Below are 27957 nucleotides of genomic sequence, written 5' to 3' on the forward strand. Positions count from 1 at the left end.
ACGTGTAACGCGCGTTCACAGCTTCCGAATATTCAGTGCGAACTGATTGGTTGAATGTTTCAGTGCTAAGTACCATATTTGGAAACCCCTCGCTCTTGTTGTTCCAAATATGGTACTTAGCAAATCGAATATTCAGAAGCTTGTTTCCCAACACACAAGGGGCCGTTACACGTTTCAACCCTTATGGGTTTCTGATCTCATCAAACGTGGCTTCTCTGATTACTAAGAAAGTTCCTCACCCAGCAGGTGTAATTTAGGTATAATAGACTTTGAGCTTAAAGGGGTAAGGTATATCTTTTCTAAAAGTTAAAGGGAAATGCGATTATTAGAGCCTCCTCTAACGAAGGTGACTTAAGCCCGTTTCAAACGTCGAACTTTACATGCGACGAATCTAATGCAAATGAGCGAAAACAATAGATTTTTCTCATTTGCATTAGATTTAGCACGTGTAAAGTTCGACGTTTGAAACGGGCCTAAAACAGAGGGCATTTGGCGTAAAAAAGAGCGTCACTGGTCGAATTGAGTCAAGAGTCAACGGTTCCAAAAGGTGACAATCACGCACAGAAATATTGATTCATTCCTTGTCTACGTTTTCAACTAAATTAATGCACAATTTCAGTCCATCGGGCCGAATGCTTACTCTGTTGACTTCATTCACCACACAGTTCGGGACTTCATGGAAAGAAAAGTTCTTCACTAACGTCACTAGGACAACTTTCATTACCATCACTGCAAACTTGTTACCAATGCACATTCGAGGGCCACACCCAAATGGAAAATACGCGAAAGGATGGACGCTTTCTTGGCCATCTGTTACGAATAAGAGAAAGGCGGACCATGAGTTCTACCGTCATCTTCGTAAATGCTGTATCTATACCTACGACTTACAGTCATTGTAATTGCCACGGCATTCCCTTGTAAAATTATTTAATTTATTCTCTCTCCAAATTCAAATAGTTTTTAAAACCAATGTGCATGATCAATTTTTAAGTGGTGAAGTCAGACAAGACTCTAGCGCCACAGATCTTCCTGATAAGCTATAAAATATCGCTGTCTTTTACGCAAACCAATAGGAAGCCAAGCCCAAATCCTCCACTCGTAAGCATTTTCCCGTGCTTTTTAGGGCCTGATTCAAGTTTGGGTCCTCTGTAATTAGCCACAGTAAATAGAGCGGTTTTCAATTGAGTGTCGAAAGTAATTAACAAATTGCTTTGGTTTTGCGTTACTTCATTCAGTGATTGGTTCAAAGTTCTCGCGCCACTTTTTCAACCAATCAGAAGTGAAACCAAAACCAGTCGTGGCTCGCCCCGTGCACATTTTCCCGCGCTTTTTGTCGGCTACGTGTGATTACATCGAGTTTTGATTGGTTTACCGGATTGTCTTCGTCCTTTTTGATTGGTCAAAGTAATTACTTTGGTTTTGGTTTTAGGACATTCGATTGAAACTCGCTCTATATATAAAAAGCAATTTTCACGCTTTGTGGTTGGATGAAAAATCTCGCTGGCGCATTTTCGGCCAGTAGGGAGTTTCAAAAAAAAAAAAAACTTCCACAGGAACGACAACGTCACGAAACAAAAATATCATTGGTTAAAAGAGAAAACGTAATCGTGCTGCACGTGTGGCACGCATGTCAGCACATACTTTTGAGGTACTCAACAACGGCTTGAAATCACAAAGTTCGAGGTTTTAATGACAACGCGAGTGTACAAATACAAACCTTTCATTCTACATTTTTACTTCGTCTGAAACAGCTCATTAGTACCAATTTATTTTTAGGATACTTCGTCCACATTATAGGACTTGAACGAGATGGAATAATCGCGAAATTATATTGAGACATATATACGACAGTGCAAAGTTATATTTTGAGGAGACGTTTTCGTCGACGCCTTAGATCTTACGGTACAACGCGCCTTACCATGGCCACCCAACAAACTTTCACATCTGACAACTTGAACTACGTGTAAATACTCAACTCAACAAGCCATGCAACGGTGTTCAACTTACAACCGTGCGCACTTTGCAAGAATGCGTGACTGTCAATCAAATTCGCATTGCACACCATGACTGGCGGATAATTTGTAAAAAAAAAAAACATTTGTTAGCTGGCAACGGTAAGGCGCGTCGCACTGTAAAGTCTCTTACAGTAAAAGGCATTAAGGCAAAGCAATTGTGACTTGTTCTGTGGTCTTCCCACGTGGATTTGCTTTGCTCTATGATTGGTTAGCTTGTTACCAATCAAACCGACTCGAGGCAGAGATCAGGAGAAGTGTGCCGGGGACACGGGAGATGTCAATGAAAGACTTAAAAGCATCCAAAAGTAAAAATACTTGCCGTTTTTCACAAATCGTTCTGGATCAAAAGCCAGAGGATTTGACCAAAAATGAGACGAGCGTTGAGTTGAATCGATAGGAAGCACAACATAAGTGCCGGCAGGCACAAAATATCCACCAATTTCAACGTCTGATGTCGCCACGCGACTAGTTACATCAGCTGGTGGGTGAAGTCGAAGTGACTCTTTGACAACATTTCCAAGGTACTGCATTTTCTCCAGTTTCTCCCATGTTAGCTCCTCTTTCCTCGTGAATGTTGCTTGAATTTCTGTTCTCAATTTTTCTTGAATGTGTGGATTCTTGGCGAGTTCATAAAGTGTCCAGGCTAATGCCACATTTGTGGTCTCGCTGCCTGCCAAAATAAACGTAAATACCTACAAGAATAGAAAACATGTTGTGACAGTATCAGCTGATGGGAAGAAAGCGGCTTTCAGAACAAACACCAAGGTGGTTTAATAGTTTGGCTAATCATAACGAACGAAGAAAGTCATGATGGTCATGACGCAAAGAAAATTCTCGTAGAATGGTTTCAACACTGAAAAGTTCGACAAAAGTTGAATGGATGTTTGGCAAATGTTGGAAGCAAAAACAAAGTTGAGCGCGGATCGGCGTTCAAACGGTTCTCGCATCAGGCCAACAGTGGAGCGAACATTTTGACCGCGAGAAAATACTGAAGAACAAGACAACAGACTCTCTCGTCCAGAATTACGGCCCCATGTGAGAACGGGTATGTTCTTCAAATGTTAGACGAACTGTTAAAACGACTTCAACTCCACCAAACGTTTTCTAGAAGAAACGAAATGCTGAATCGATGTTGAACGAAAGCTGAAATCAGTTCATAGACAAGTTAAATTTAATTTCAACAGACTTTTAACATTTTTTCCCACTTCAGCAACGTTGAACGACCTGTCCCAACATTTGATTAAAAATTGGCGCTCGAGAGGCGCATGTGACTAATGCGGCGATGTACAAGGGGAAAACGAACCCAGACGTATTTCCGGCGGTCGTGAAAAAATAACGCGTCAACTGGCTCAATTGGTCGATTAGGAAAAAACCCGAAAGCTGCGAGAAGTAACTGTTGTAAGAATTAAAAACTCACCTCGGGGGGGAGGGGGGATTCCATATAAAAGGTGCTCGTCGGAAATTTTGAAAATAACCCCTAGGTGAGAGGTACCAAGATCCTGTCTTACTGAACTAGCGCAAAATTCGGACCGCTCAGAGAACCAATCGGAATTCTCCTTTTTATCTCGGACCAGTTTGTCTATATTTAACAGGTATTTGGAAGACATACTTGGGATCTTAATTCTTCATCATTCATTCTTGAATTAGTTTCTTCATCGTACATGTCCATTAACAACGCAAGAAGATCTCTTTTCACTGGTGCTTTCTCTTTACTTTTTTGTCTACGACGTTCTTGAATAACCTGTTTGAATTATTTAAAGATACGTTATAGTGGGTATTTCGTCAAAACCTCATCAAATTTTGGAGGAGACGCCCAGGAAACGTAAGCACAGTATTCAAATAAATAAAAAATAAAAAAAAACAAAACAAAACAAATTAAATGAAAGGTTTTACAATTGAAGCCACTGGGAACTCGGAAGCCCCAGTGGCTTCAATTGTAAAACCTTTCAGTTAATATGTGTAAATTCTAAAACAAACAAAACATAAAAATGCAATGACCATGACTAAAAATAGACTAAATATTTTCTAACTCTGCTCTTTCTTAAAAAAAGGGTAGTGTTCCCATAACTAACTACAAGTTGCATTGTTGGGTGCCTTCTGTATGTGTTAAAAATTAAATCATCTTGCCATGGCAACCTTTTCCTGCTCTTCTCCCAGTGGCAGTTAGACTCATCAAAACACTGACATTAAGGGTCAGTATGCAGCTATTACAACGGCTCTCCGGATTGGCTAAAAAAACAAAGGACCAAAACAAACAACCAATGACATTAAGCCATCTGGGAGCTGGCCACTTGGAAATTCCCATACAACTCTGTTAGACTCATAAAAGTCATATTACAGTCTGCAGTTGAAGACAAGTGACTTTCCTGAATTTCATTGTTACACTTATACTGTAATACTAATAATCTGCCACCAAGATTTAGCAATATTGAACGTGACAAGACTTTAAAATCTAAAACCTGATGCTTGTAAGTTCTCTTTCTTCACTCCCCCTCCACCAGCAGCAATTAATCTTTAAGTTAGTACTGGTCTGCAAGCATGCATTCTGAAGCGAAAACTAAGTAACTTGTGTTATTGTTGCATTAATAGCACAGCACATTGTTCCACCTCTGATGTGTCAAAAATGTAAAAAATATGTGTTAGCAACCTAGTAGAAAGCCAGCAGGCTTGCAGGCTACCTCCACCCAACCTTAGAGAATGGGCAACCATTTGGTCAAGCGAATTTAAATTTCAAATAGAAGAACTGCCTTTTGCCCAGTTACACAACATCTTGCATACAGTTATAAGTCCAGGAAAACCTGAGTTATTGCTAATCAGCAAATAGCCTTTCTTGACACTGAGACAATGAATAAACTTGACTATAAACCCTTGACAAATAGCAAAAGTTCTTTTGTCTAATAATAAAATTATTTATTATTAATTTTACGTATTCATCAAGTCCACTATGAAGTTTATTTATTATTATTTATTATCTATTTAAATCTATACCTGCTTACAGAAGTACTGTTATAGGGTATGTAGAGAGATGGGATATACACTCTTTAGTGTCTCCCTTAGATGTCTTATCCTATCCTTATGGCAGCTTTTTTGTAATTGGGCATATGGAGTAATTGTAATTGTAATTGTTTTAGTTTATATTTTATTTCATATATTCTAAATAGTTTTACATAGCAGGTCCACATCAGCTGATAGCTGCCGATGCAACTATTACTTTGTAATTTTTGTAATTTTAACCTGCTTTATCAAATAAAGAATTGATTGATTGATTGATTTGTCAATTTGACTATGTTTGCATAATCAAGTGGTAAGTTAGTTACCTCTAACACTGTGTTATCTGTAATCTCCTTAGCAGCCTGTATTTTCCGATTCTCTGCTAAAGGTAGATAGTCAAAGAAGGGGAACAGAAACTTGCAAACAAGAAACGTGATGTTGAAACTCAAGAAATAAAACAGTAAAAGCCTCTGAAACTTTGCTGCTGCCACCCAGGATCGTGTTAAAGCTGTATCCAAATGCACTCTCGCCAATCAAATCCAGTGAGAGGTGGCGCATGTCCTCATTGATATCTCTTTCAAAGGAGCATTCTGGTTGAACTTTTGTAAGTTGGTCTGACCATAACTACAAATTAAAGTAATGAGGATATTTTTAGTCCTGAAACCAAATACTACATGCAATAAATAATATTATTGATTGCTATGAAATGTTGTCCAATTTAAACTACCCTCTGAGATAAAATATCATTAAATTGAAGTGCAAGATGCTGTAGGTCTCAGCACTTGTTGGACAAAAAGACAAGCTCCTAAAACACAGCCATCTTCAATGTAAAATCACTCTTTCTATCACATAATCTAATTTAAAATTGATTCTAATCCCCAGCTCAGATGTTCACATCAACAAAACGTGGTATCAGAAAGATTAGGTCCCCATTCACCCCTGAGAGTAAGACTTAATAGATTTAACTGTCTAACGCCAGAAGATTTAACTCGTTAATGGGCGGTGTCATAGGGCGTTTGAGGTGTGAATGTGTTAACAAATTTGATATCTCCAGATTATTCCAAATCTACTACTGCACCTGAACAAGCTTTTCTGAATTTTCTTGGAAGACATTCAAAAATCCTTTTAAGTGAGCCAAGCTAAATGCTGGGCTAATCAACCTCTTCTGTCGTGTATGCGCTTTCCCAACTGACACAAATACACCTTTCCTCAAACTTGGGATAATCTTAGCGAGAAACTCAGAGCGTTCGAACTTGTGAGCGTTTTTTACTGTTACAAATCTGATCAGCTCTGGATCTGTCACATACACAAGATGGCCACCTGAAAGTGAAAGTTAGAGCTGAGTTTTGTGTTAAGTCCTTTTCAGAATTTTGATTCTAACTTAGTTTATTGAACTAAGGTGTTACTTTGAAGGAAAACAATGATCATAATAACCAAAGGGTGATAGAGCGTTTTTCAATTGCCTGTCGAAACTAATTAGCAAATTGCTTTGGTTTTGCAGATTGCTTTTCTTTTGGTTTCAATTTCTTGCGCCATGTTTTCAACCATTGCCAATCAGAAGTGAAACCAAAACCAATCGTGGCTCGCGCGTGCACATTTTTCTGTGCTTTGCGTTTTGGCTACGTGTAATTACCTCGAGTTTTGATTGGTTTACTGGATTGTCTCCGTCCTTTTTGATGGACCAAAGAAATTATTGCTTTGGTTTGGTTTTACAACACTTGACTGAAACTTGCTCTATTTAGTGGCGTGCCCTTTACAAGTTTATGGGGGCTCATAGCATTGTACAAGGAACTTTGGCAGATAAAGAACAGCTTACAGTATTTCTTTTTATGTGAAATGCACTTATAGAACTAATAACCGAGTTGTTCAAAACCAAATAAACACAAATCTGTGATTAAATCAATACTCTAGGCCACTTGGGAAAATACATTTACCATAATACTCTTAAGTTTGTTCCCCACCTCATAAACATTTTTTTCATTTTTTCTTGGGACCATTGGTAGTCCTAAGAGAAACTGGAAACAATGCTCCTGTAAAATTGGGGAGGAGGAGTAAACAAAGAGTATTGTGGTTTTTCTGAAGTGGCCTATACTAAATCAAAAATTTGGTTTATCAACGGAGTTGATAATGTAAATTGACCACCGTACAGAGATTCTAAAAGTTGACGTTTCGAGCGTTAGCCCTTCGTCAGAGCGGATTCGCTCTGACGAAGGGCTAACGCTCGAAACGTCAGCTTTTAGAATCTCTGTACGGTGGTCAATTTACATTATCAACTCCGTTGATAAACCAAATTTTTGTATACTACTTCCCCACCGATGCAGCACCACAGTTTCTTTAGAAACTACCCCTTTATACTAAATCAAGCTTTGAGTTTTTCCCTTCGACAAATCCAATGCAATTTTATGCTGAAGGAAAGTGAATATCAAAGTCAAAATTGAAGACTAAAAGTATCTGCAATTTAAATTTCTAGCAATCTAGGATTAGTTTACTCAGTCTTTGAACAACTGGGCTCAGGAACTACATTTTCCTACTCATTAGGATCAGTGTGACAGTAGGCTGAATGGCAATACCAATGGAGTGGTTCACCTACTTCCTTGTTGGTAGCTATTTATGTGGTCTCACTGATCAGTAGTCCAATGTTTCTTTCCAAGTTGACCTGAGGCAGTTATGTGTGAGATAGGACCTGCAGGCACTGATATTCTTTTACAGCTCACAGCATCAGGTTTACAGGTCATTGTCTTAACATCACTAAAACAACCCTACCCCAGGGACAGATCTAGGAGGAGGGTGCAGGGGGTGCACACACACACACCCCTCTCCCCTCCCCCTGAGATGCCCTGTGGCTTTCTAATACCACTGGTATTCTGCAAAAAAAATTCCCCAGACAGCTGCACCATTTCTTAGTGGTGCACCTCCTCCTAAGAAAAATCCTGGATCTACCCCTTTTCCTAAATTAAATGTAACCTAAACATTACCTTAGACCAAAATAATAGTTATTAGGCCTTCACTTTGCATTAATTTAGGGGTAAGCTATAGGGTTGTTTTTTTTTTTTTTGTTACAGCAATGACCTGTAAACCTGACCTGTGGCCCGTAACATGTTTAAATATGAGTATTTTGCAAATAGCTACCAAATATTGTTAGCCAAATGCTCTTCCCCACTTTAAAATCTGAAGTTGAGGGTTTCTTTCTAGTTAATTAAAGCAGGGAAAGGGCATCGGTCAATCATAAAGTTTGGACATAACTATGTTGCATGGAAAATCAGGAAGGACTACTACTAGCAATGTAGAGAGGTTAAAAAAGCAAACTTTCAGCACCCCTTGGCTCCCCGCGGCCTGTCGACGCAACTTTTTGTCTTGAGTCCCAAAATCGAACCCGGGGCCACACTGGTTGAAAGTAAGGACTCTCACCAATGGGTCGACCAAAGAGAAAATATAGGTTTAATGTTTGTTTACAAACATTTTTTCGTTGCTCAAACGTGCCCGATTAAAAAGTGATCAATCTACCTACTACTCCAAGCCGAAGTCCAAGATGTAAAACAAAAATAGATGGAAACTGTTCTGTCCAAGTCCGCACGACATCAAGCAAGCTTCCACAACGAAGAAGAGTGAGAGAATGGCCAATCAATGGCAAGTTACCGGGCGGACAAGGAATGTTTTGTAATGGCGAGAATTGTTCTTGTAGAAAATTGTATACGAGCCAAACAACAATGAGCGAAAAAGTCCCTAAAAGTAGAAATTTCCAGCTGCTGAACATAATCAATGCTTCCAAGATCATGTTTTGGTTGATACATGTACCAGAGTTCACTGCTGCAAGACAAAGACATTCGAAAGACCGCGGGAGATGTTTTCTGAGTGGTCCTGGGAACTAGATACTGCCAAAATGGCGGACGCCTCTGGGTTCGAAGCCCGGTTAAATTTTGAAGAATTCGCAGAAGATTTTCGACATGTCATACACTATTTAGAAAAACAGAAAAATCTCATGGATGCCCACATGGTAGATTTTTTTACTTTAGACCACTGGGAGTCTATTCTACCACAACAGACGAGAGAAGATCTAGAATTGCTTGCAAGTGAAGAAGTACAAATAGTATCTTTGCCAAACGCTTTTGATCAGAAATCCGAAATTGTCAAGAATTGTGGCGAGAGTTTAAGGCAGTTTCTTACCGAGGCAGCGCAAGCTCAGCTCAAGAGCTTTTCTTGGTTAAGAGAAAGACAAGATTTTCTAAGTAATTGTAGAGTTAATTTTATCTCGCATATCATGGCTCCCAAGAAATCTTATGAAGTGGAGATCATGTCAAATGTAATAAGTACTTTGGCAACACAGTTTCAAGTCAGCAAGGTACATGTAGGACATTATGTTTTTTTACTATACCATGTGAGTAATAGCCAGTGACTGATATTTAGACCAGAAACAAAAGGTTTCCATTTCTTGGTCCAGGTGCTAAGGAAATTGTAAAGAAAAGGTGCTTTATAAGGAAGGGAAGGGGGGTTGGGGGTGGGAGGGGAGGTATGTGATGGCTCGAGCCTGATATTGCACATTGGAAAGTTGCATAAGAAGTTGCTATACCAAATAATTACTGTGAGAATATTTGGTCAAGGAATGGGTTCCAGTACTCAGTTACACAGTCTCTCTTCTCTGCCTCCTTTGGGAATGAAATTGCTTTCAGAGTGGAACTCACTCCAGACCCCTTGTTTGTGAGTAAATTGTTCCCTTCCCCCTCCCCCTCCCCCCTCCCCTTTACCAAGTCTTCTCTCCTTCCCTCATATAGCTTTCTCAGGTAAGCTAAGAAGCAAGTTCTAATACTGAACATGTTGCTCTGTTTTGTCCAAACTAACGAGTTTGAAAAAACATGTTTTTTTTGCCTTTTTGTTTAGATTTTGGACCTAGGGAGTGGCAAAGGCTACCTGAGTCAAAATTTAGCATTGCAGCATGGATTAAAAGTCATAGGAGTTGATTCCTCTCCTGGCAACACAGAGAATGCATACAAGAGAAATGGCAAACTTTTAAAAGCATGGAAAGGACTGGTGAATAAATCTCAATGCCAAGTAGGCCAGCTTTCATGTCACAAAAGTTCAGAAAAAAGTTTGACCTATGGCCAAAATAGCTCAGAACCATGTTCAAAGAGTGCATGCTGCAACAGCATGTTCCATGACTCCAATGTTGGTAGCAATAGTAATGAGACCTCTGCTGTGGAACGAAAGTTTGGCACAGTATTCAAGAATTGCGCAGATGTAAACCAGTTACAGGAAACAATATCAGGAGAGAGTGAACCACTGCTATCACAGCACACAAAATACTCAACTAATCAAAATAAACTCAAACAAAAAGAAGATTTGAGGCATGTTACATCGTCATTTGAGCCATGCAATAGAAAATCTTTGAATGACTTTTCTTCATTGTCTGGACAATTAAACAAAGAAGCATGTGGCAAATGCAGTTGTAGAAACTTACAGCAAAATCACTGCCTCTGCACACAAATGCAATTAGGTCTTAAAGATTCTGCGATTGCAAGCTCAAGTCAGTCGAACACTTTGAACCCTAATTCATTTTTTCCTGTGACTGGGTTCGTGGATCATTCATTTGTAGCTAATGGAGAGCTTAGGAAGCTCTTTGATCAACTGGAATCCTCTGATGGAGAATGTCATTCAGAATCAAATGGGATGTTTTTGGTTGGACTTCATGCTTGTGGTGACTTGGTCCCAATGGCCTTGAGAATTTTTGTGAATGAACCTTCTGTGAAGTTAATTTGTATTGTGGGCTGCTGTTACCATTTAGTTTCACAGCAATTTGGTTAGTAGATTAAATAAAATTGATACAGTACTTTGCACTTACAGTCTTGACTAGGGCCCATGTTTTTTCAATTCCAAAAAGAAAATATTTGCACACAAGTAGATCAGTATCTTCAGAGAATAAGTTTGGAACACCAAAATGGCCTTGATGTGCATATCTAACTAACGATAATGATAAAAAAGTAATTCCAATAGTTTATACATTATACAACTTGCAACTAAAATACAGCAACTGACTGTACTTGAAGTATCAAAGTTACATTAGTTTTACTATTACCAAATCCTACCCAGGTTTGTAATCAGCACTGAGGCTGCCGAGAGGACTTAAGGACTTAAAGTCTTTAATTCCTCAATATTGTAAATATTAAGCTGTTGTGCTAATATAGTATTCATGTGCTGCAGTCTGTAGTTGCATGAAAGCTGTGAGAAGCATTATGGTAAAAAACAAAGATAATAATAATAATAATAATAATAATAATAATAATAATAATAGCAATAGCAATAGCAATAGTAATAGTAATAGTAATAGTAATAGTAATAGTAATAATAATAATAATAATAATAATAATAATAATAATAATAATAATGTCCATAATGTTCGCTTAGTAAAATATATTCTATATACAAGGCTAAAAGTTAAAAAATTAAAATGTTCAAACCAAACGTTTTCGGCTGTTTGCCATCATCAGGGTTAAAATGGGTGACCGTCCGCGCGTACATTTATATCTCATGTAATTCCCAAAGGGAAAAGTTTGGAGACATAAGAAATGACTTGTTTGTTCAAACTGGGGCGGAATTGTTGGATCATTAGCCCCTCGACGATCCTACGCTTGTGAAAAGTCTGTGCCGAGGAGAGAACACGCCAAGTGAAAGCATGTGATGGGTTTTCCCGCAGGTGTTTTGCAGGTTCAGAAGTGTGCGCAGGATTTGAATGCTCCGCAATTCGTACTGCTAAGTTTCGTACAGTCTCGCCAATGTAATCAACGCCACAAGAACAATTGTGGCGTTGATTACATTGGCGAGACTGTACGAAACTTAGCAGTACGAATTGCGGAGCATTCAAATCCTGCGCACACTTCTGAACCTGCAAAACACCTGCGGGAAAACCCATCACATGCTTTCACTTGGCGTGTTCTCTCCTCGGCACAGACTTTTCACAAGCGTAGGATCGTCGAGGGGCTAATGATCCAACAATTCCGCCCCAGTTTGAACAAACAAGTCATTTCTTATGTCTCCAAACTTTTCCCTTTGGGAATTACATGAGATATAAACGTACGCGCAGACGGTCACCCATTTTAACCCTGATGATGGCAAACAGCCGAAAACGTTTGGTTTGAACATTTTAATTTTTTAACTTTTAGCCTTGTATATAGAATATAATAATAATAATAATAATAATAATACCGCTAAACTGTTACTGCACAATGACCAACTGTAACTGGGAAGAAACTTAGTCCCAGATAACTTGGTTTCAATCTGAAATTGCAATGTCTAGCTGCTAGCTCTTACCATTTGGTTACTATAAAAAAACTTGTTGGTGTTATCTGAGTTTAAGGTCACTGGTAATAGCCTACATGACTGTGTTTTGGATAATTACAATACATCAAGTTCTTTGAAATCTTGTCTTCAGGCCTAGAAAGTAATCATGCTTGTAATGAGGTTGGCTTTCCAATGAGTGAGTTTTTAAAGCCTTACAAATGTCATGTGAGCAGAAATGCTACAATGGTGGCTCAGCAGGTAAGGATGTTGTTCCTTTGCTAAGCATGAATTCAAACTGGTATAAAGTTGCATGAAGTGATAGCCGAGTGGACTAATAATAGCTTCTTGCTTAGCAAACTTCCCCAGTGCAACTATAACTCGATAGTACATGCTGAAACGTTTGCTATTAAATTTTGTTAATTAAAACGGCCTGTGACATCCTTTGTCTTCTTTGAATGCCTCTTTCTCATTAACTTGTCAATCTGGCCAGTTCACTTGGTCTTGAAAATCGCTTTGCCTGAGGTTGGAGTGAAATACCCACTAACAGGTTAAAGTATGACTGTCACATAATAAGGCTTTTTTTTATACAGCTGTGAAGAAATGTCAGCATTTTCAATCATAGTGGTCGGTCATTATTGTAGTTTGAAGGAAAAGCATTTTTTTCCCACTGCACACACCAGTGTTTTCACAGACTTGAAGAATGATGTATTTCTCTTTTTTGAACGACTGATTCTGGTTTTCGGTTTCTGGTCCCAGATTCTGGTTTCTGGCTTTTCCACACTCCCCAAATGATACATAATTATTTCACACTTAAACAACAATATCTACCGCCTACTGAGCAGGCTTAAATGTTGGGGTGAATGTTGCTTAATGTCAATAAAACATACATCATATGACATGCTGGCTGATCCTTTTGCTCCTGATTCGATCATGTGAAACAATATGTAGGAAAGATTGTACGTGTAGAAATGGTCATTTGAATGTAATTAAGATATTTAATGGTGAAATTTATTGAAAATTGACCAGAAATTGTTGTCTTGATCCTCTTTTCAGGCTGCAGAACGAATTGGCTCTCAATCTAAGGTACAGTATTTAGACAATGTAAAATACTGAGTCATGACCTTGAACATTAAATGAGAAATCAAGAACAATTATGCCTGTGCAATTTTTTTTTCAGGGGTGGGGGGAGGTGGGGAAGGGATGGTTAAAAGAGGTGATATTATGGATTTCAGAAACTATAGACCTCTTTCATAATGGTAAATAGTAATGAGCCTTTCTAGCCTTGCTACCACGAGCAAATTTCAATAGAACACTTGTTTCAAAATGAGGGCAGTAGGTCTAATTAAACCTTTGAAACCCAAATTACTCTGTCTAACGCCAGACAATATTGCTCAGCAATGGAGAACCCCCAGGAGTCAATGGGTTAATTATTAAATCACTCACTGAAAAACTATGTCCCTGTTAACCCTTTGATACCCAAACCGGCCTAAACCAGCCATATTTTACTCTGTCTAACGCCAGACAATATTACTCAGCAATGGAGAACCCCCAGGAGTCAATGGGTTAATTATTAAATCACTCACTGAAAAACTATGTCCCTGTTAACCCTTTGATGCCCAAACCGGCCTAAACCAACCATACTTACATGTAGTATGTTACTCTAATGCCAGACGATTTTACTCATCAATGGGGAACCCCCTGGAGTCAATGTGTCAACATAAAAACAAAAGAATGAAAAAGTGGTCACCATTTATGAAAGTGGTCTATTGTGGCCTCCTGCTAGCCAGAGGTAAATTAACCAGCGGCAAAGCTGCTCGGAGAATGGGGAGGGGTGGCCTCCGCATTCTCTGTGCAGCTTATGCCTCTCTCACCAACAATATCACCATCTATGCAGGCTATAACATGTAAATGTAACACTTTTATGAGAAGCTGAGCATTATTTTGTGTAATTTGCAAACCAGTAAATCCCCTGATCACTTATGACAGTCAACCAAAGTACAGTACAATGTAAAGGCAGCCTCTTGTTTTCTTTTAAAAAAAAAAAAAACTCTTTGTGGTTCTGCATTAATTTTCACTTCTGATTGTTACTTTCAGTGTCCACCACCTAGTGTGCTTTATAGGGCAATTTTACAGGTAAAACATCCCCTTTGTGTGAAGGTACTATATATCGGCACGTGGCCTTTTTAGTTTGTTTTTCATTGGGATCAATAAATATTGTTTCTTGTTTGAGTGTTTTCAGTGATTATCTGTGATTATATTATGTCAGTGTGAAATTATAATTATTGGCATAATTTAGTAGTGTTGTTCATTTGTAAGTTGTACTTTATATTTTGCATTTGTTTAAAAGGTTATCTTGAAAGACAAGTTTGGCTTAGATGGAAGGTTGGTATCTGTGCAATTGTTCTAGAGTTATCTGAAAATATACATTTCAAGACAGTTGAGTTTCAGTTAAACAATTTTATTTTTGCTTTTGTTATTTAACGTTAAGTAATTGCGTTCGACGTAGGAGAACGCATCCTAATCATGTCAGTCCTGCATAATGCCCCTCGGGTATCGATTGTGATGCCCTATCTCAATCTGATGTGATAGTGTACAGCTTGCCCAAGGAAAAACACCGATTTCTGTTTGTCCACCGAAGTTAAGTAGGCTGTTGGATGGGGTTAATGCAGCCTGGATGGGTGACAGTCCGGTGATACTGCGTGATGAACACTATAGGTAGTCACATCTCTTGGTTATCCAGCAAGAAAGTCTATGGGATACCCCAGTGACAATCTATTGCATCATAACACATTTTATTTCACGATTGTGTTTAATAAAATTATTAGCAACAAGATAATGGTCAACATACTTACTGTGTAGTATGTGTGAACAAATACTAGAAAAGGGAACAAAAACTATTCTCCCCAAAATAATTATATGACTACTTTCAAATGCCTCATCGATGACAAAATAGTAATCGAACGCACCTCACTATTCCTTGCATGATTACCGCTAGTTTTAAAATTCTTTTTGTGTGTTTCTTTTAGAGGACTCCATGTTGGAAAAGCCGGTTCGAAATGCAAAAGCTTCAAAGAGTACATGCACAAATGCCTAATTAAGCTGGGTTTACAAGACCGCATTAGTGAGGTTGATGAGTTTTTTTTTCTTTTTTGCAAGTAAACTTAACAGACTCAGTGTAAATTTAACAAATTGAATGTGGTTTAGCGTTGTTAGTACTGTTAGGGCCTGGCCAAACGGGAAATGTTTGGCGACCAAACAACATCAAACATTGTTTGGTGGTGACCAAAAAGTCGGATGTGTACAAAACTTGGACCCCTTCATGGACCCGGTCCATAGACTACCCGTGTGGACCATCCCTCATTTTGAAAATTTCAGGCAGCTTCAATGGAATTCGAACCCATGATCTCTGTGATGCTGGTACAATGCTCTGCCAACTGAGTTTTGAAGCCACTCAGTTGGGAGCAGGTCAATTTGTTGGGCTCATTAATAATGTTCCGGTGAAGGATTCTATGAATACAATGAACTTATATTTGAAAAGGGGTTAATAGACAAAGCCCTTTGGAGTCACCAATAGGTGGTATAAGTGTCTATAACAGGTTTTTATATAAATCAATTTATTTTTAGATTGAATTTGCCGCTAATGAGACTCCTGCAGGAGCTCAATGACCAATCACAAGAAACTAACCTGACATCATAGCGTCACCAAACCGCAATTGTCTTGTCTTTTTGCAGGAAAGGTAGTCTTTAAATAGATAGTACATGGGCTGCTGGTCTGCAAAAATACCGTGACATAGGCCTAGTATGGGAGTTGTTCGCTCATAGTCATGGACTCCTGCTTAAATTTTCCAGATATGTGCCAGGATCACTTCTCTCTTTCATCTAAAGATTTTTCTGCTTGTAAAACATATTGAGTCTACAAAATGAGGGATGGTCCACAGGGGTAGTCCATGGACCGGGTCCATAAAGGGGTCCAAGGACCGGGACCACAGGGGTGGTCCATGGACCTAGGGTCCATGTATTGTATACATGTACGTCCCAAAAATTCTACCGTTTGGCCACCATGTTTGGTGCTGTTTGATCGTGTTTGACAGAATTTGAAGGCCATCAAACATTCAATTAAACAACTTAAAACATTTCTTTCGTTCTCGTGTTTGATGGGCAAAATTTTGTTCGTTTGGAGAGTGGTATCAAACTTGTTTGGCGCGCGCATGCATACCACGCTTGCTCAGCCACTTGTATCCACGTGTTGTTTACGTTTGTGACTCATAGTTCTTTGCTTGTGGAGTTTGATCTGAGTTTGATCAAACATGTTTTTGTTGTTTGGCTAATCACTTCAACATCAGCATGTTTGGTCACCAAACAAACAATGCTTGATGTTGTTTGGTCGCCAAACATTTCCCGTCTGGCCAGGCCCTTAAATCTACAACGATATTCGCCATCACAGTAGTCAAAATGTTGTGGCTTTGTTGCGACAAAGCAAGAATATTATTGGTTAAAAAATGAAAAATACCGGTAATCGTGCTGCACATGCGGCACGCATTTCAGTGCATCTCTTTGCCCTACTCTACAAAATAACAATGTGAATGGAGCGCTGCCAAAAACGCCATAATACTCTTTGTGTGCCCTCCAAAATTTTGCATAAGCATTGTTTCCAGTTTCTCTTGGGACCATTGTTAAGTCCCAACGGAAAATAAAAACATTACCACCTGAATTTCTCAGGTGTCTATAAAGCGGCAAAAAGCCATTTTCGAAATATCAAATATTCAGCTTGATAGTGAGGCAGTGAGGACAAAAACAATAGAAACACGTTGGAATGAATGTGAAAAATATTTACACATCATCCACTTTCCTGTCTTTGTCCTCTAAACCTCTCTTTCAAGCTGAATTTTAATATATCGAAAAAGGAAGACCTGAGACAGCAATGACCAGAACCAGGTTGCTGACCAGCGGTTTTCGTTAAAACAATGGTTTTCTGGGGGTGCTCAGTCTCGCGGGCTCAGAAAACCTGGTTGTGGTCATTTTTATATAAGGTTTTTCATCGAAAAAGGCCTAATGGTTTGCATCTGACGTGACGGCAGTCATGTTGGTGTACAGGACAATGCAGTAGAGTGTCCTTTGGGAATTTGACTCTATTCTTATGCAAAACGTATGGGGCCATTTTCTATTGCTTTGCCCACCAACATGACCGTCTCATCACGTGGATGCAAACCAAGAATTGCTTAAATTGTCCAACAAAGTGCGGAGATCTATAACCCGCACTGCAAATATACATTCATTTCATTTCATTGGAAGAGTATAATGGTATTTTTGAAAGTGGCCTATTAACCGAATTTCAAGTTTTGACGACGATGTAAACCATTGATATTTCTACTTTACTTTTAAGAGGGCTCGTGCTAGTCCTTGTGACAAACTGCTTGAAACCTCCTTGAATTTTTGCTTACTATGGGTGAAATTTGTTGAAATTGCATTAAGCTGAGTTAAAAAGACGTTTCAAAAGTTGAGCTCCTTGACTATTAGGGAGAGATTAAATGCAAAAATTAGAATGCCCTTGCGTGCACTAAACTTGCGGGATGTGGGAAACAATATCAAGGTAGGCTTTTTCAGCAAAGAAAACACTGAAACACGATGTATGGCATAGAAATCTTCATACAAACACTCCTTGAAAACTCATATTCTGGTTCTTGAAAACTCCTTGAATACTCCTGGAATTTTATAAACAAAATCCAGCACGAACCCTGTTTTAAACAGTTCGCACCAATCCAGCTACATGATAGTTCGCGCGTATCGTTCAACGTAGACAGATGGAATCATGGCGAATACAAACAATACTGCTGAGTAAAAAATTGTGAAGTGACGTTTTCGCTGATGAGGCCCTTGTCTTTACTTAATTAATGATTCGAAAGGTAATTTTCCACCTATCATTAACCTCGGTTAACGTATTGTTGTACTGCACTCTTTACCAACTCATTTACATTTTAATGCAGTTGTCAGATGAAGAGTTGGATTCATACGAAGATAGATTCAAAAGCAAAGAAAAGCAATTGCACGCCTTCCATCAGGTAAGTATAAGCTAATGGACAAGTAAGAGACTCAGGGTAAAATCGAAAACCTCTTGCACAGGGAAAGACCTTCTCTGTTTAACATGCTTAAACACCCTGGTCCCTCCACCACCATTCCCCCCCCCCCCCCCAAAAAAAAAGGCTCAAATCTGTTTTCAAATTTCCGAGGCGCCGCCATTTTGATTGATTTGGACGCGTGACGGTTGCTTCATTGTTATTTGTGTCTGAACTATGGTTGTAATAACGTGTCAAGGTACAAGGCCTATTTCACAACATTCTGTAAGACCAAGCCTGCCAAACGCAGACTGTAGACCGCAGACAACCGCTAAACCGTGTACCCCAAAAAGGAAATTTACAATGACGTCATATAATATTCCCGCGCTTGCTGACTTTTGCGTAATTTTTATGTGTTGGGATGTAGTACGATCCCAGGTGAAAAGTTTTTTCCTTGCAATTAAGGAGAGGGGTATGTGAGAACACTGCCTCATTTCTTCTGGCAGTCACCAGTCTCTAAGCATTTTCCTGTACCGACATATCATGGGCAGTGGTTTTAAAGGGACAGTTTCACGGTTTTGCGCATGTCTAAGCTTTGGCGCTAGCAGCTGTAGATTTTACGGTTTCTTACCGAACCAAATGATGTTCATTAATTACAGAGTATTAAACAAATACACTGAATGGCTGAGGCCCAGATTTTGAGGAAGATGCTGCGGGTTTACAAAGAAAATAACAAATTTAGTTTTGACCATCGAATTTATTGTACGGGTCGAACATTTTGTTCTAAGCACGAAGTTGACATTACACACGAATTATCTATTTGCATGCAGTAGGTTCATAATTACAACGGAAACGGTTGCAAAAGTGATTCCAATGCGCAATTCCACTTTTATGGTATTATTTCCGTTTCTTGCCTCAGTGCTTTCGATTGTTTCAATAACAATGGAATTAAATGGGCTGACCTGACAGTTTGCCCATGCGCAGAAACCTGAAACTCTCCCTTTAAGGTTCCTAAACTTACCAGTTAAAGCCAGTCCGTTCATCGGGTATAAGATTGTTTCAAAAATTGAAAACAGTTCTCACAGTCCACCAATATTAAGTACTTCCTATCCCACCGCTTAAAAGTCCACCTTGTCGTTGACGTTGAATTTGTCCGCACTCTGCACTTGGTATAGAGACCGGCTATGGCTATTTTTTTGGCCTTTTGAATCGCGCGAGCGACCTTTCTTAATTCGAAGGGTAATAATTATGAAACGCTTTAACTGGAAAGGTCTGGCATCGCGCAGGGGAAAAACTGTTTGCGGAAAAACCGTGATACGAATATATCGAATTAAAAAAACTTATTAATAATTCATAAGGCTAACAGCCTATCAACACATCGATAAAACGTCACGTGTATGAACTTTATACCTGGTAATTTATGATTATTCTGAAAACCCGGTGGTAGCTTTGATTTCAGTCCCATGGGATAGCGGGGCTGAATGTGCAAACAATGCAGTAATCGCTTATTCTCGAACGAAACGATCTTTATATAAAGATCTTCATGAAATAGTCCTAATCCTCTTCATCGAAATTTCAGCCATTACGAACTTCTGGGCGGATACATTTATCCATTCTCCTTCCAAACTTATTCAACAAATTTTGTCAACCAAAAAATTCAACGACCCTGCCGTCATATTAACAATGTTCGTATCCAGACTTTGGATTTTGTCCCGTTCCACGTCGAACCTTGCTTCTTCGTTCGCTGCTTGTTTGTTCAGACCATTTTGTGACGTATCGTGTTGATTTTGGAGCGGATTTTCCAACAGTTCTTTGCCTTCATCGGCAGTTTTCAGTTCTTTGAACTTTTTCGGCTTATCTTTCATATACCGGACCCTGAATAATTAACGTCCATAAAACAAAAGAACAAAGCTAACATAACAATACCTAATCAACACGGCCTAATCAGAATAACAATGGTTCTTTTGTCTTCCGCCATTTTGGTCCAATGTATGAAAGTCCACCCACTTTCTCTTACGCAGCATTATTAACTAACCTCCGTCAACCATCGGCAACAAAGAATACACCTCATTCCAAAATGGCCGCCATTTTAGTATTCTTTTGTTTCCATGCAAATTGGCCCTTATGGCCTCGCTTTCAAACGTAAAATTCAAAAGAATATTTAACCTTGAATGAGGCCATAAGGGCCAATTTACATGGAAACAAAAGAATAATTAAATGGCGGCCATTTTGGAATGAGGTGTATAAGGACGATAACATGCCCGATAACATGCCCTTTTACAACTCATATTAAATGATATGATTTTGAAAATTTTTAGCTGTATCTTAATTGTAATTTAGTGTTTACATAATAATAGCTTTAGTATTGTTAAATTCTTATCAAATAACTTTCTTAATTTATCATTATATAATTTATAGTTACAATTAATTAACGTTTTACATTTGTAAAAATTATCGTAATTCACCCTCGCTCTCTCCCTTATGTCCAGGTTTGACCCTAATTAGATGCACGCCCAATTTTGACATCCAACACAAAGTGTCCCTTTAAGTCTAACCATTTGCTACCTATTTTCAACAACAAGGTAAGGGTGAGGTTAGCGTTATTTTCAGCTTTGGGTAAATGCAGCAGTTAAGCTTCACTTAAAGAGCAGCATTTGGGGGACACTTTGTGACATAAATTGTCTGTATTCTAAAACACAAGTGATGTTGAAGTTGACTAGAAGAGCAAGGGGACACTTCGTGACGCTTATTGAAATCCGCGTGCATCTAATTAGGGTCAAAACTGGACATATCTGTGGAGACACTAGCCCTCGGGCTGCAAGGGTAATTTTAATAAAACTATCTATCTATCTATCTATCTATCTAGGACTGAAGGAAAAAAAACATGTTTTTAAAATTACCATACAGTTTATAATCTCCACTTGATTTTTTTGTATACTGATATCTTCCCCTCACAATTTGAACCTTTGTTCGGACTCCCAAGGGACATGATTCTTGCGGAATGTTTTTGAAGCCGTTCAGAAGAAACCCGCAGCTCGTGTTTTATCGGGTTTAAAAACTCTCGGCTTGGCCTCGTGTTTTTAAACCCGATAAAACACTGCTGCTGGCTTTTTAAATATTACGTATGCTAGAGAGCGTTTTCACTCACGTGACCCGTAGCCATATTGGATTACTGAAACAAGAGAAGGTATTTTCATAAAAATAGAGTTCAATTCTCAGAAGATTAGTTTGTTACTCCAAACATGGCCGTCGTGACGTCATGTGAAAACGCTCTATTGGTCAGGAACTCGTAATGTCTTATACTTATTTCTGTCTCCTTTATCGCTTGCCGTTAGATAAGTAAATCGTGAAGATAATTTAACAAAACCATTTATTTCCATGAATGATTGACTACAAAATATTTTGTTTCCGCAGCTGAGAGCCACCATTGCACCGTGTATTGAGAGTGTGTTCCTTTTGGACAGACTGTGCTATTTACATGAACAGGTACACCTGCAGTCGTGTCCTGAAATTTAGGCCACGTCTTCAGCAATGCGTTTTTGTTTGAAAGCGCATTCTTTTTTATCTGTTTTCACCTTCCGTCCACACTAATATGATAGATGCTCTGCGTCTTTTTGTGGACGGGTGAAAACACGATCACTTCACTTGCGCGTAAAAACCGTAAACAATCGATCCAACATGGGGGGGGGGGGGGGGGATATCTGGTATTTATATTGTTTGCCCTGATTTCAGCCTTGGTTGCTTGCATGGAGCTAACTGCTGACCTTATCAATTTATTTTCATTAATCTTGCGAAAACGGTAGAATCTCCTGCGATCATTTGTTGATGGACCTTTGCAAACTGGGCAAAGACCACGTCCAAAACCGTACACTCGACGACGATGTTGGACTAGAGCTGCAAAGAATTGAGCGCGTGGTGGGACAATTTCGTCAATGAAATCTTCATCCCTTAAGAATGGCAAGGGAACTTTTGGATTTCTCGGACCTCCCTTCTGAAACTAAGTGAGCTGTTGCGTCCTTTTATTAAAAAAAATGTGAGACAACAAGAATGCGGTTGCCTGGTGACGTAAACGGATGTTTTCTTATCCGTTTTCGATGGTCGTGTTGACGGTGTCAAAAACTCTGCAAAAACGCTAGTGTGGACGAAAAACCTTTTATCCGTTTACAAGAAAGAGAAAACGGAGGTTTTTGAAAACGCATTAGAATGGGCAGGGTCTTTTTTCATAAAGCGATATTTCGGGATGTCACCATTTTTAGTGATGTGCCAACCATGCCCCAGATGTTCGAATTGTGGATTCCGCCATCCACTGGATAAAATCACTATGCACTGGACAGCTCAATTGGCTTTGCTAGTGCTTTGACTATCCGGTGGATAGCGTTATCCAACCGAAGCCAGTGCCAGTTGTTCAAACGATGGATAGCGCTATCCACCGGATAAATCACTATCCAGTGAATAAACACTACCAAAACCAATTGAGTTATCCAGTGGATAGTGATTTATCCGGCGGAAAGCGCTATCCATCGTTTGAACAACTGGGGCCAGATGTTTAGCGGTTGTTAAACCGGTCCCTTCTTTCAGTGTTTGGCAAATTTGAATGTCAAAGGAATTTGACGTCGACTTTTGTAAACATCGATTTTTTGCTTTACATCATACTAACACGTGTTAAATTAAACTACTGAATCGTTTACTTTAGCCAGTCTATCTTCAAGACCCGGGCAAAGGTCTTTAACATCCGTTCGATTTTGCTGAACTGCAATGTGCAAACCGTTTGCGATCAGCTTTCAACTGTATTGAAGCATTCAACATCAATGTTTAAATAGTTTATTTGCGTTTACAACAAACTTTGCTTCAACAGTCATTCAACATTTCTTTTGTTATCGCGAATGTTGAATGCGAAGTTGAAACCCTTTGCCACCGTCTTTCAACATCAGGGAACTTAAGCACGCCACGTTTTTGAGACGCGGGCGGCAACCGGAAGTGAACATTTCGCAAGCGAGGAGAGTAGTGTCTCCCGGTTCCTTTAGCTGATCGTCTCTAATGGACAAAAAGTACTTAGCAATAGAAATGTGGTTGTGTAATGACAAGTGAAAGGGAAAACAACTCGCTTCCGGTTGCCTTCCGCGTCTCAAAAAACGTGGCGTGCTTTGCTCTCTATTGTTAACTATGCGCGTGCGCACTAATCTCTCTCTCCACGACCGCAGGCTGAATATTAGGCGTCTTGTGAAGCTCTGTTGAATCAAATGTTGATAATGTGTTAAAGCCGTTTGCCACCCCTGAGCTCAACATCGTTCAGCAAAATCAAGCGGTTGTTGAAACAAATTGGAGCCGTTTGCCCGTATCATCAATTGATACAATTCCTTGGTTCTTTTTATTTTCCAGGGGTTTGCTTCTGCTTCTATCGTACGGTTATTTGATCCTGTCAAATCCCCAAGATGCTATGCAATTATTGCTACCAAAGCGTAACTGTCCTTCCAAATGCCTTCTAGCAATACCACAAGCGAACATCGCTACCATTCTGCCTGCCATCCATACTGTTTTGGACTTTCCAGCGCACCGACCCTGGTTTTGAGAACAACGACTTCCAAGTCGGATCGCACCGAAATCTTACGTACTCGCCTGTTGATCTCGGATATCAAGTCTCCGATGTTAGTACACATGAACTAAGTCCTTTAGTTTGGGCAAGTCAAGCCTGCAGCATATACTTTTATTTTAAAGAATTGAAAGAGGTCAACGAAAAAAAACATTCAGGATTCCCACCCGGCTGTCGATATCAAAATAGACTTCAGGCCTCAGTTCTAAAATTTACTTCCTGTTAAACGTTGGCCAAGATTCGTTTACACACCGTTTTAACTAGATGTGCATAGAGTGTGGACTTTCCGACATAGTTACGAAGGCAGAGATTGAATCTGATGGATAGTGACTCATCCACCCTATAAAGGTATCCGGCCATTGAAAACCTGGGGCCAAAGTTATGTCCTTGAAGGCGTTTTCGTTTGCCGGGTCTATCTATCTTTACGTCTGCTCTCTGTCACGCCTTATATCCCTCCAGTTCGCATTTTTGCTGTGAAAGTGTGTACATTACACCCTTCGTTACAACAAGATTATCACCAAACGTCCTGTTGCCGTCCGCCGTTACTTGAAACATTGATGAGCGTGCGCGTATCTCGGTGTGAGGTAGACACTCAAACCCTACAAGCGTTCTCAGTCCCCGGTCGTATTCCCCAAAGGGAATTAGGCACTTTGACATCATCGGGGCTTGTAGGAAGGGGAGGGGGGGGGGGGGGGGGTGTTTTTCAAGGAGTTATTTATTTCCTTCCCCTTTTTGAATATAGTCCCCAGCAAAAGTAACTTTCTATTTTGTAAATAAATTTTGTTTTAATTTATTCAAATATTGCATTAATTGCTGACAATTACTAAGTGATAAGGAATGACTAGGTTGAAAATGCGTGCGAGTGTGTTGTAAGTGGAATCTCTTAAATTACCTTAAGGCCGGGACACACTAGGCGACAAGTCGCAGCAACATGTCTCTGCTCCAAGTCGCTCCATGTGTACTACTATCTGTTCGGTGCACACGCAGTGATCTCTTATGAGGGGGAATGTGACCTAGTTTTCTAATTCAATATGGCTGACCATATGACGCTCTCTCATTGGTTCATTTATATTTTGTCGCACCGACTTGTTGCCGGAAGTGTACACACGATGCGACAACGCTGCTTTCGCTAATTTTGTCGCTGTGATAAGTCGCACAAATTCAAACTGGTTTGAATTCGTGCGACTGGTCGCGGCGACAAAATTCTGCTGCAGCGACAATGATTTTCATGAAACTAACCGTGTCACACTGGGCAACGTGCCGCAGCGACTTATCGCCTTGTGTGTCCCGGCCTTTAATCGCTTTCAAAAATAGCTACCTAGCTCTGTTAGCTTTAACGGGGGGAGGGGGGGGGGGGGGTGGTACGGACAATGGAAGTGTGGGAGGGGCTAACAGCCTCTCCCTCTCCGCGGCCCCTGTATAGGTGGAGAGATCTTTTACTCCTGCCCGATAAACCAAGGCGCGTTAAGTTGTGAGAATTGTCGGATTATTAATATTTGGACGCAAGTTTGAAAATTTACGACCTGTCCCCGTATGAACGTTTGTTGAGTTCGCTTTGTTCGTTTTTTATGTTACAAAATTACAGTACCGGATGAATTGACAAAATTAACCTCTCATCAGCACGAAAGAGCAAGTGAATAATTTTATACCAAAAAGATGTTTTTTAACACTGATTGGAAGCCCCTAAAATAATTATCATTTTGTCAAATAACATTTGCTTGCCCCCACATTAAGCGATCATGTTTCGCGACTTGAAAAACTGCCCTTTGCGGGTCGACATCTCCGTTTACCAACTGCGTGTGATCCAAAGTCCGCATTTCAATTTCCCGAATCCCCATTGGAGTTGTCCACGGTGGCACCCGAGTCCATTGCTGCTAGAATCTTGGAGACTTGAGCCCGTTTAGCAGTTGTCATTTGTTGTGTGATATGCACAATGGAGTCCATGGCTACCTCTGGATTTTCCTGTACGAGTCTGCAGCAGATGAAAGAGTAACAAAAGCGCTTACGTACAGTTCAAGCAGCGAGCCTCTTCATCAGTGGAAAACTTTTAATTTGCATCGTGTTTACGTGCAACGGCGAAGGAAAAATAGCTGGCAGGCCGCAGTTTGTCATAAAAGAATCATAATTCTCTTAATAGTCCTTTTCGGCTTGTACATTTTGTTTTCCCAATACAGATCATGTGATAATACTCGGGAGGCCAAAATGTACAAGCCGAAAAGGTCTATTAACTGTTAGACATTCAGTAGTGATACGCATGTAAATTCTCCTCACAATTTCAGTGAAATGTCAATCAGACAGGTATTCAGAATGAAGATTATTATCAGCTTAAATTAAGGGGCGTGATCTTGATATAACACCAAATTCTCATGACTACCCAACAAAGAAACTATGGTACTAGTTAGGAGAATGAACGTTTCGATCTTGGGAATCAAAGGGTTAATCTAACTTATCCCTCTCTTTTGAAAAGGTACTTGTTACCTGTAGCGAACGGGCAAAACATCAGCTCATATCAGGCAAGTTTCACTCCCATGCATTTTGGGCAAAAAGACCTTTTAGTCCGTCGTTTGTCGTACACTCGATGCTAAATCTCTCCATTTTTTAAAAGTGCAGGTAGTCTATCGAAAATTCCGCGCTTTCAGAGTAAAAGCATATTTACATGTTTCGACGCTAGTTATCCACAAATAGGGACAATCTCAAGAACAATAACACAATAAACACAGTTTACTTAGAGCCTGGAAGGCCCAAACTTGAAAAAGTTCCGCGTAGATCGACTTCAGTGCTTAAAGCAGGTTATCCGTTTCATGGAGAGCGCAGACATGAGATGTCCAAAACAACCGTCCCCCTTTTAACTCCCAAATGAAAAGAAACAAATATAACAACAGCAAGACCTTCCAAACTTCTTTCTCCCTGTGTTATAAAGATTTCAATGTCATATTCAAGCAATAAATTTAAATACGTTTTGACTTGTCGTAGAACCCAGTCTCGTCGGATCCACTTGACATTTTCGTCGATAACAGAGTCTGTTTCACTTAACTCTTTCTCCAGCCACTCCACCACTGCTTTGTTATCGTTCCACAAATAGGACTGCAACCAAACAAAACAATCACCCATTTTACATTTTTGTGATAAATGCTGGATCTACCCTCCTACCATTGGGAGACAGAGAGAGAGAGAGAGAGAGGGGGGGGGGGGGGGGGGGAAGGAGGAAAGGAGGAAAAAGAGAGTAGGACCGGGCACGGGTCTCCCAAGTACATTTTCTGTCCAATCCAAAACCAGGCTCCAGGTTCTTCTCACCTTGGTGTTGCCATGTCCTTCCAAAAACAGCCGTTCCAACATGGAGCACAGTTGACCGCTGGAAATGTCACTAAAAATACAAGGCTCTCAATGAGCAGGATATTTCTAATTCCATAACGTTCTAACAAAAGAATAGGCGCCAGCGTAATGCAAACTATAGAGCGTTTTCAGATGAAGTAACGGAGGCCATGTTGGTGTTCCAAAACAAAGAAATCGCGGCCATGATGGTGTACCAAACTAATCCTCCGGGAATTGAACTCTATTTTTATGCAAATACTTTCCTTTGTTTCAGTAATCCAATATGGCTGCTGGTCACGTGAGTGAAAACGCTCTATGCTATGAGAATCATCAAATTGTATTGGTAGGGGACAGGTCTCGTACTCAAATTTTCCAGGGCAGGACTATCTTGTTCAAAATTAATGTCTTAACGATGAATTGGAGAAATCTTATCAACGTTCACATCATGTCTAACAATATGCATGGCTGCAATTTTTGTTACTCAAAAGAGGGTTTTGCATAATCAAGAGAATTTTCCTTACGGATTAGCTTTCCTTATCTTTTTCTTTGCATCTCGTGTCATCAAGATCCGCCTGAGACGCCAATAAAAGAACTGACGAGATTCCTTCCAGTTAAGAATATCCTGCCCAAGAAGAAAATAAATAGACAAACGAATAATATTATTAACGTAACATAGGACTCAGCTCCGTAATGTGCAGGACGAAAAGATAGAACGGACCAAATGAGC

General features: G+C 39.7%; 3 protein-coding genes across 6 annotated transcripts in view; 1 reads left to right on the top strand and 2 right to left on the bottom strand.

The window, feature by feature from the left end:
- Positions 1–559: 559 nt before the first annotated feature.
- On the bottom strand, positions 560–19485 carry LOC138042108 (cytochrome P450 3A12-like). Its single transcript, XM_068887863.1, has 6 exons — positions 19350–19485; positions 6085–6326; positions 5333–5630; positions 3625–3756; positions 2335–2707; positions 560–810 (listed from the first exon to the last, which is right to left on the bottom strand). Exons 4-6 carry the CDS (start codon positions 3682–3684, stop codon positions 575–577), a joined length of 669 nt encoding a protein of 222 aa, XP_068743964.1. The 5' UTR covers positions 3685–3756; positions 5333–5630; positions 6085–6326; positions 19350–19485; the 3' UTR covers positions 560–574.
- On the top strand, positions 8788–23943 carry LOC138042106 (probable methyltransferase-like protein 25). The gene is made up of 10 exons (XM_068887860.1): positions 8788–9345; positions 9882–10797; positions 12427–12533; positions 13329–13358; positions 14370–14408; positions 14623–14657; positions 15302–15401; positions 18260–18334; positions 21743–21814; positions 23708–23943. The coding sequence occupies exons 1-10, from the start codon at positions 8848–8850 to the stop codon at positions 23789–23791; spliced, it is 1956 nt and encodes a 651-aa protein (XP_068743961.1). The 5' UTR covers positions 8788–8847; the 3' UTR covers positions 23792–23943.
- A 739-nt stretch (positions 23944–24682) lies between these two features.
- LOC138042104 (acetyl-CoA carboxylase-like) overlaps positions 24683–27957 on the bottom strand; it is an 81270-nt gene continuing 77995 nt past the window's right edge. For all 4 annotated transcript variants that reach the window (XM_068887856.1, XM_068887858.1, XM_068887859.1 and 1 more), the window contains exons 69-72: positions 27752–27852; positions 27213–27282; positions 26875–27002; positions 24683–25890 (exon numbers count right to left, since the gene is read on the bottom strand). In XM_068887856.1, the coding sequence (XP_068743957.1) occupies positions 25737–25890; positions 26875–27002; positions 27213–27282; positions 27752–27852 (453 nt within the window). In that variant the 3' untranslated portion in view covers positions 24683–25736. The remainder of the gene's footprint in view (positions 25891–26874; positions 27003–27212; positions 27283–27751; positions 27853–27957) is intronic.

The sequence above is a fragment of the Montipora capricornis genome, chromosome 3 (assembly GCF_036669925.1).
Source record: "Montipora capricornis isolate CH-2021 chromosome 3, ASM3666992v2, whole genome shotgun sequence".
NCBI lineage: Eukaryota > Metazoa > Cnidaria > Anthozoa > Scleractinia > Acroporidae > Montipora > Montipora capricornis.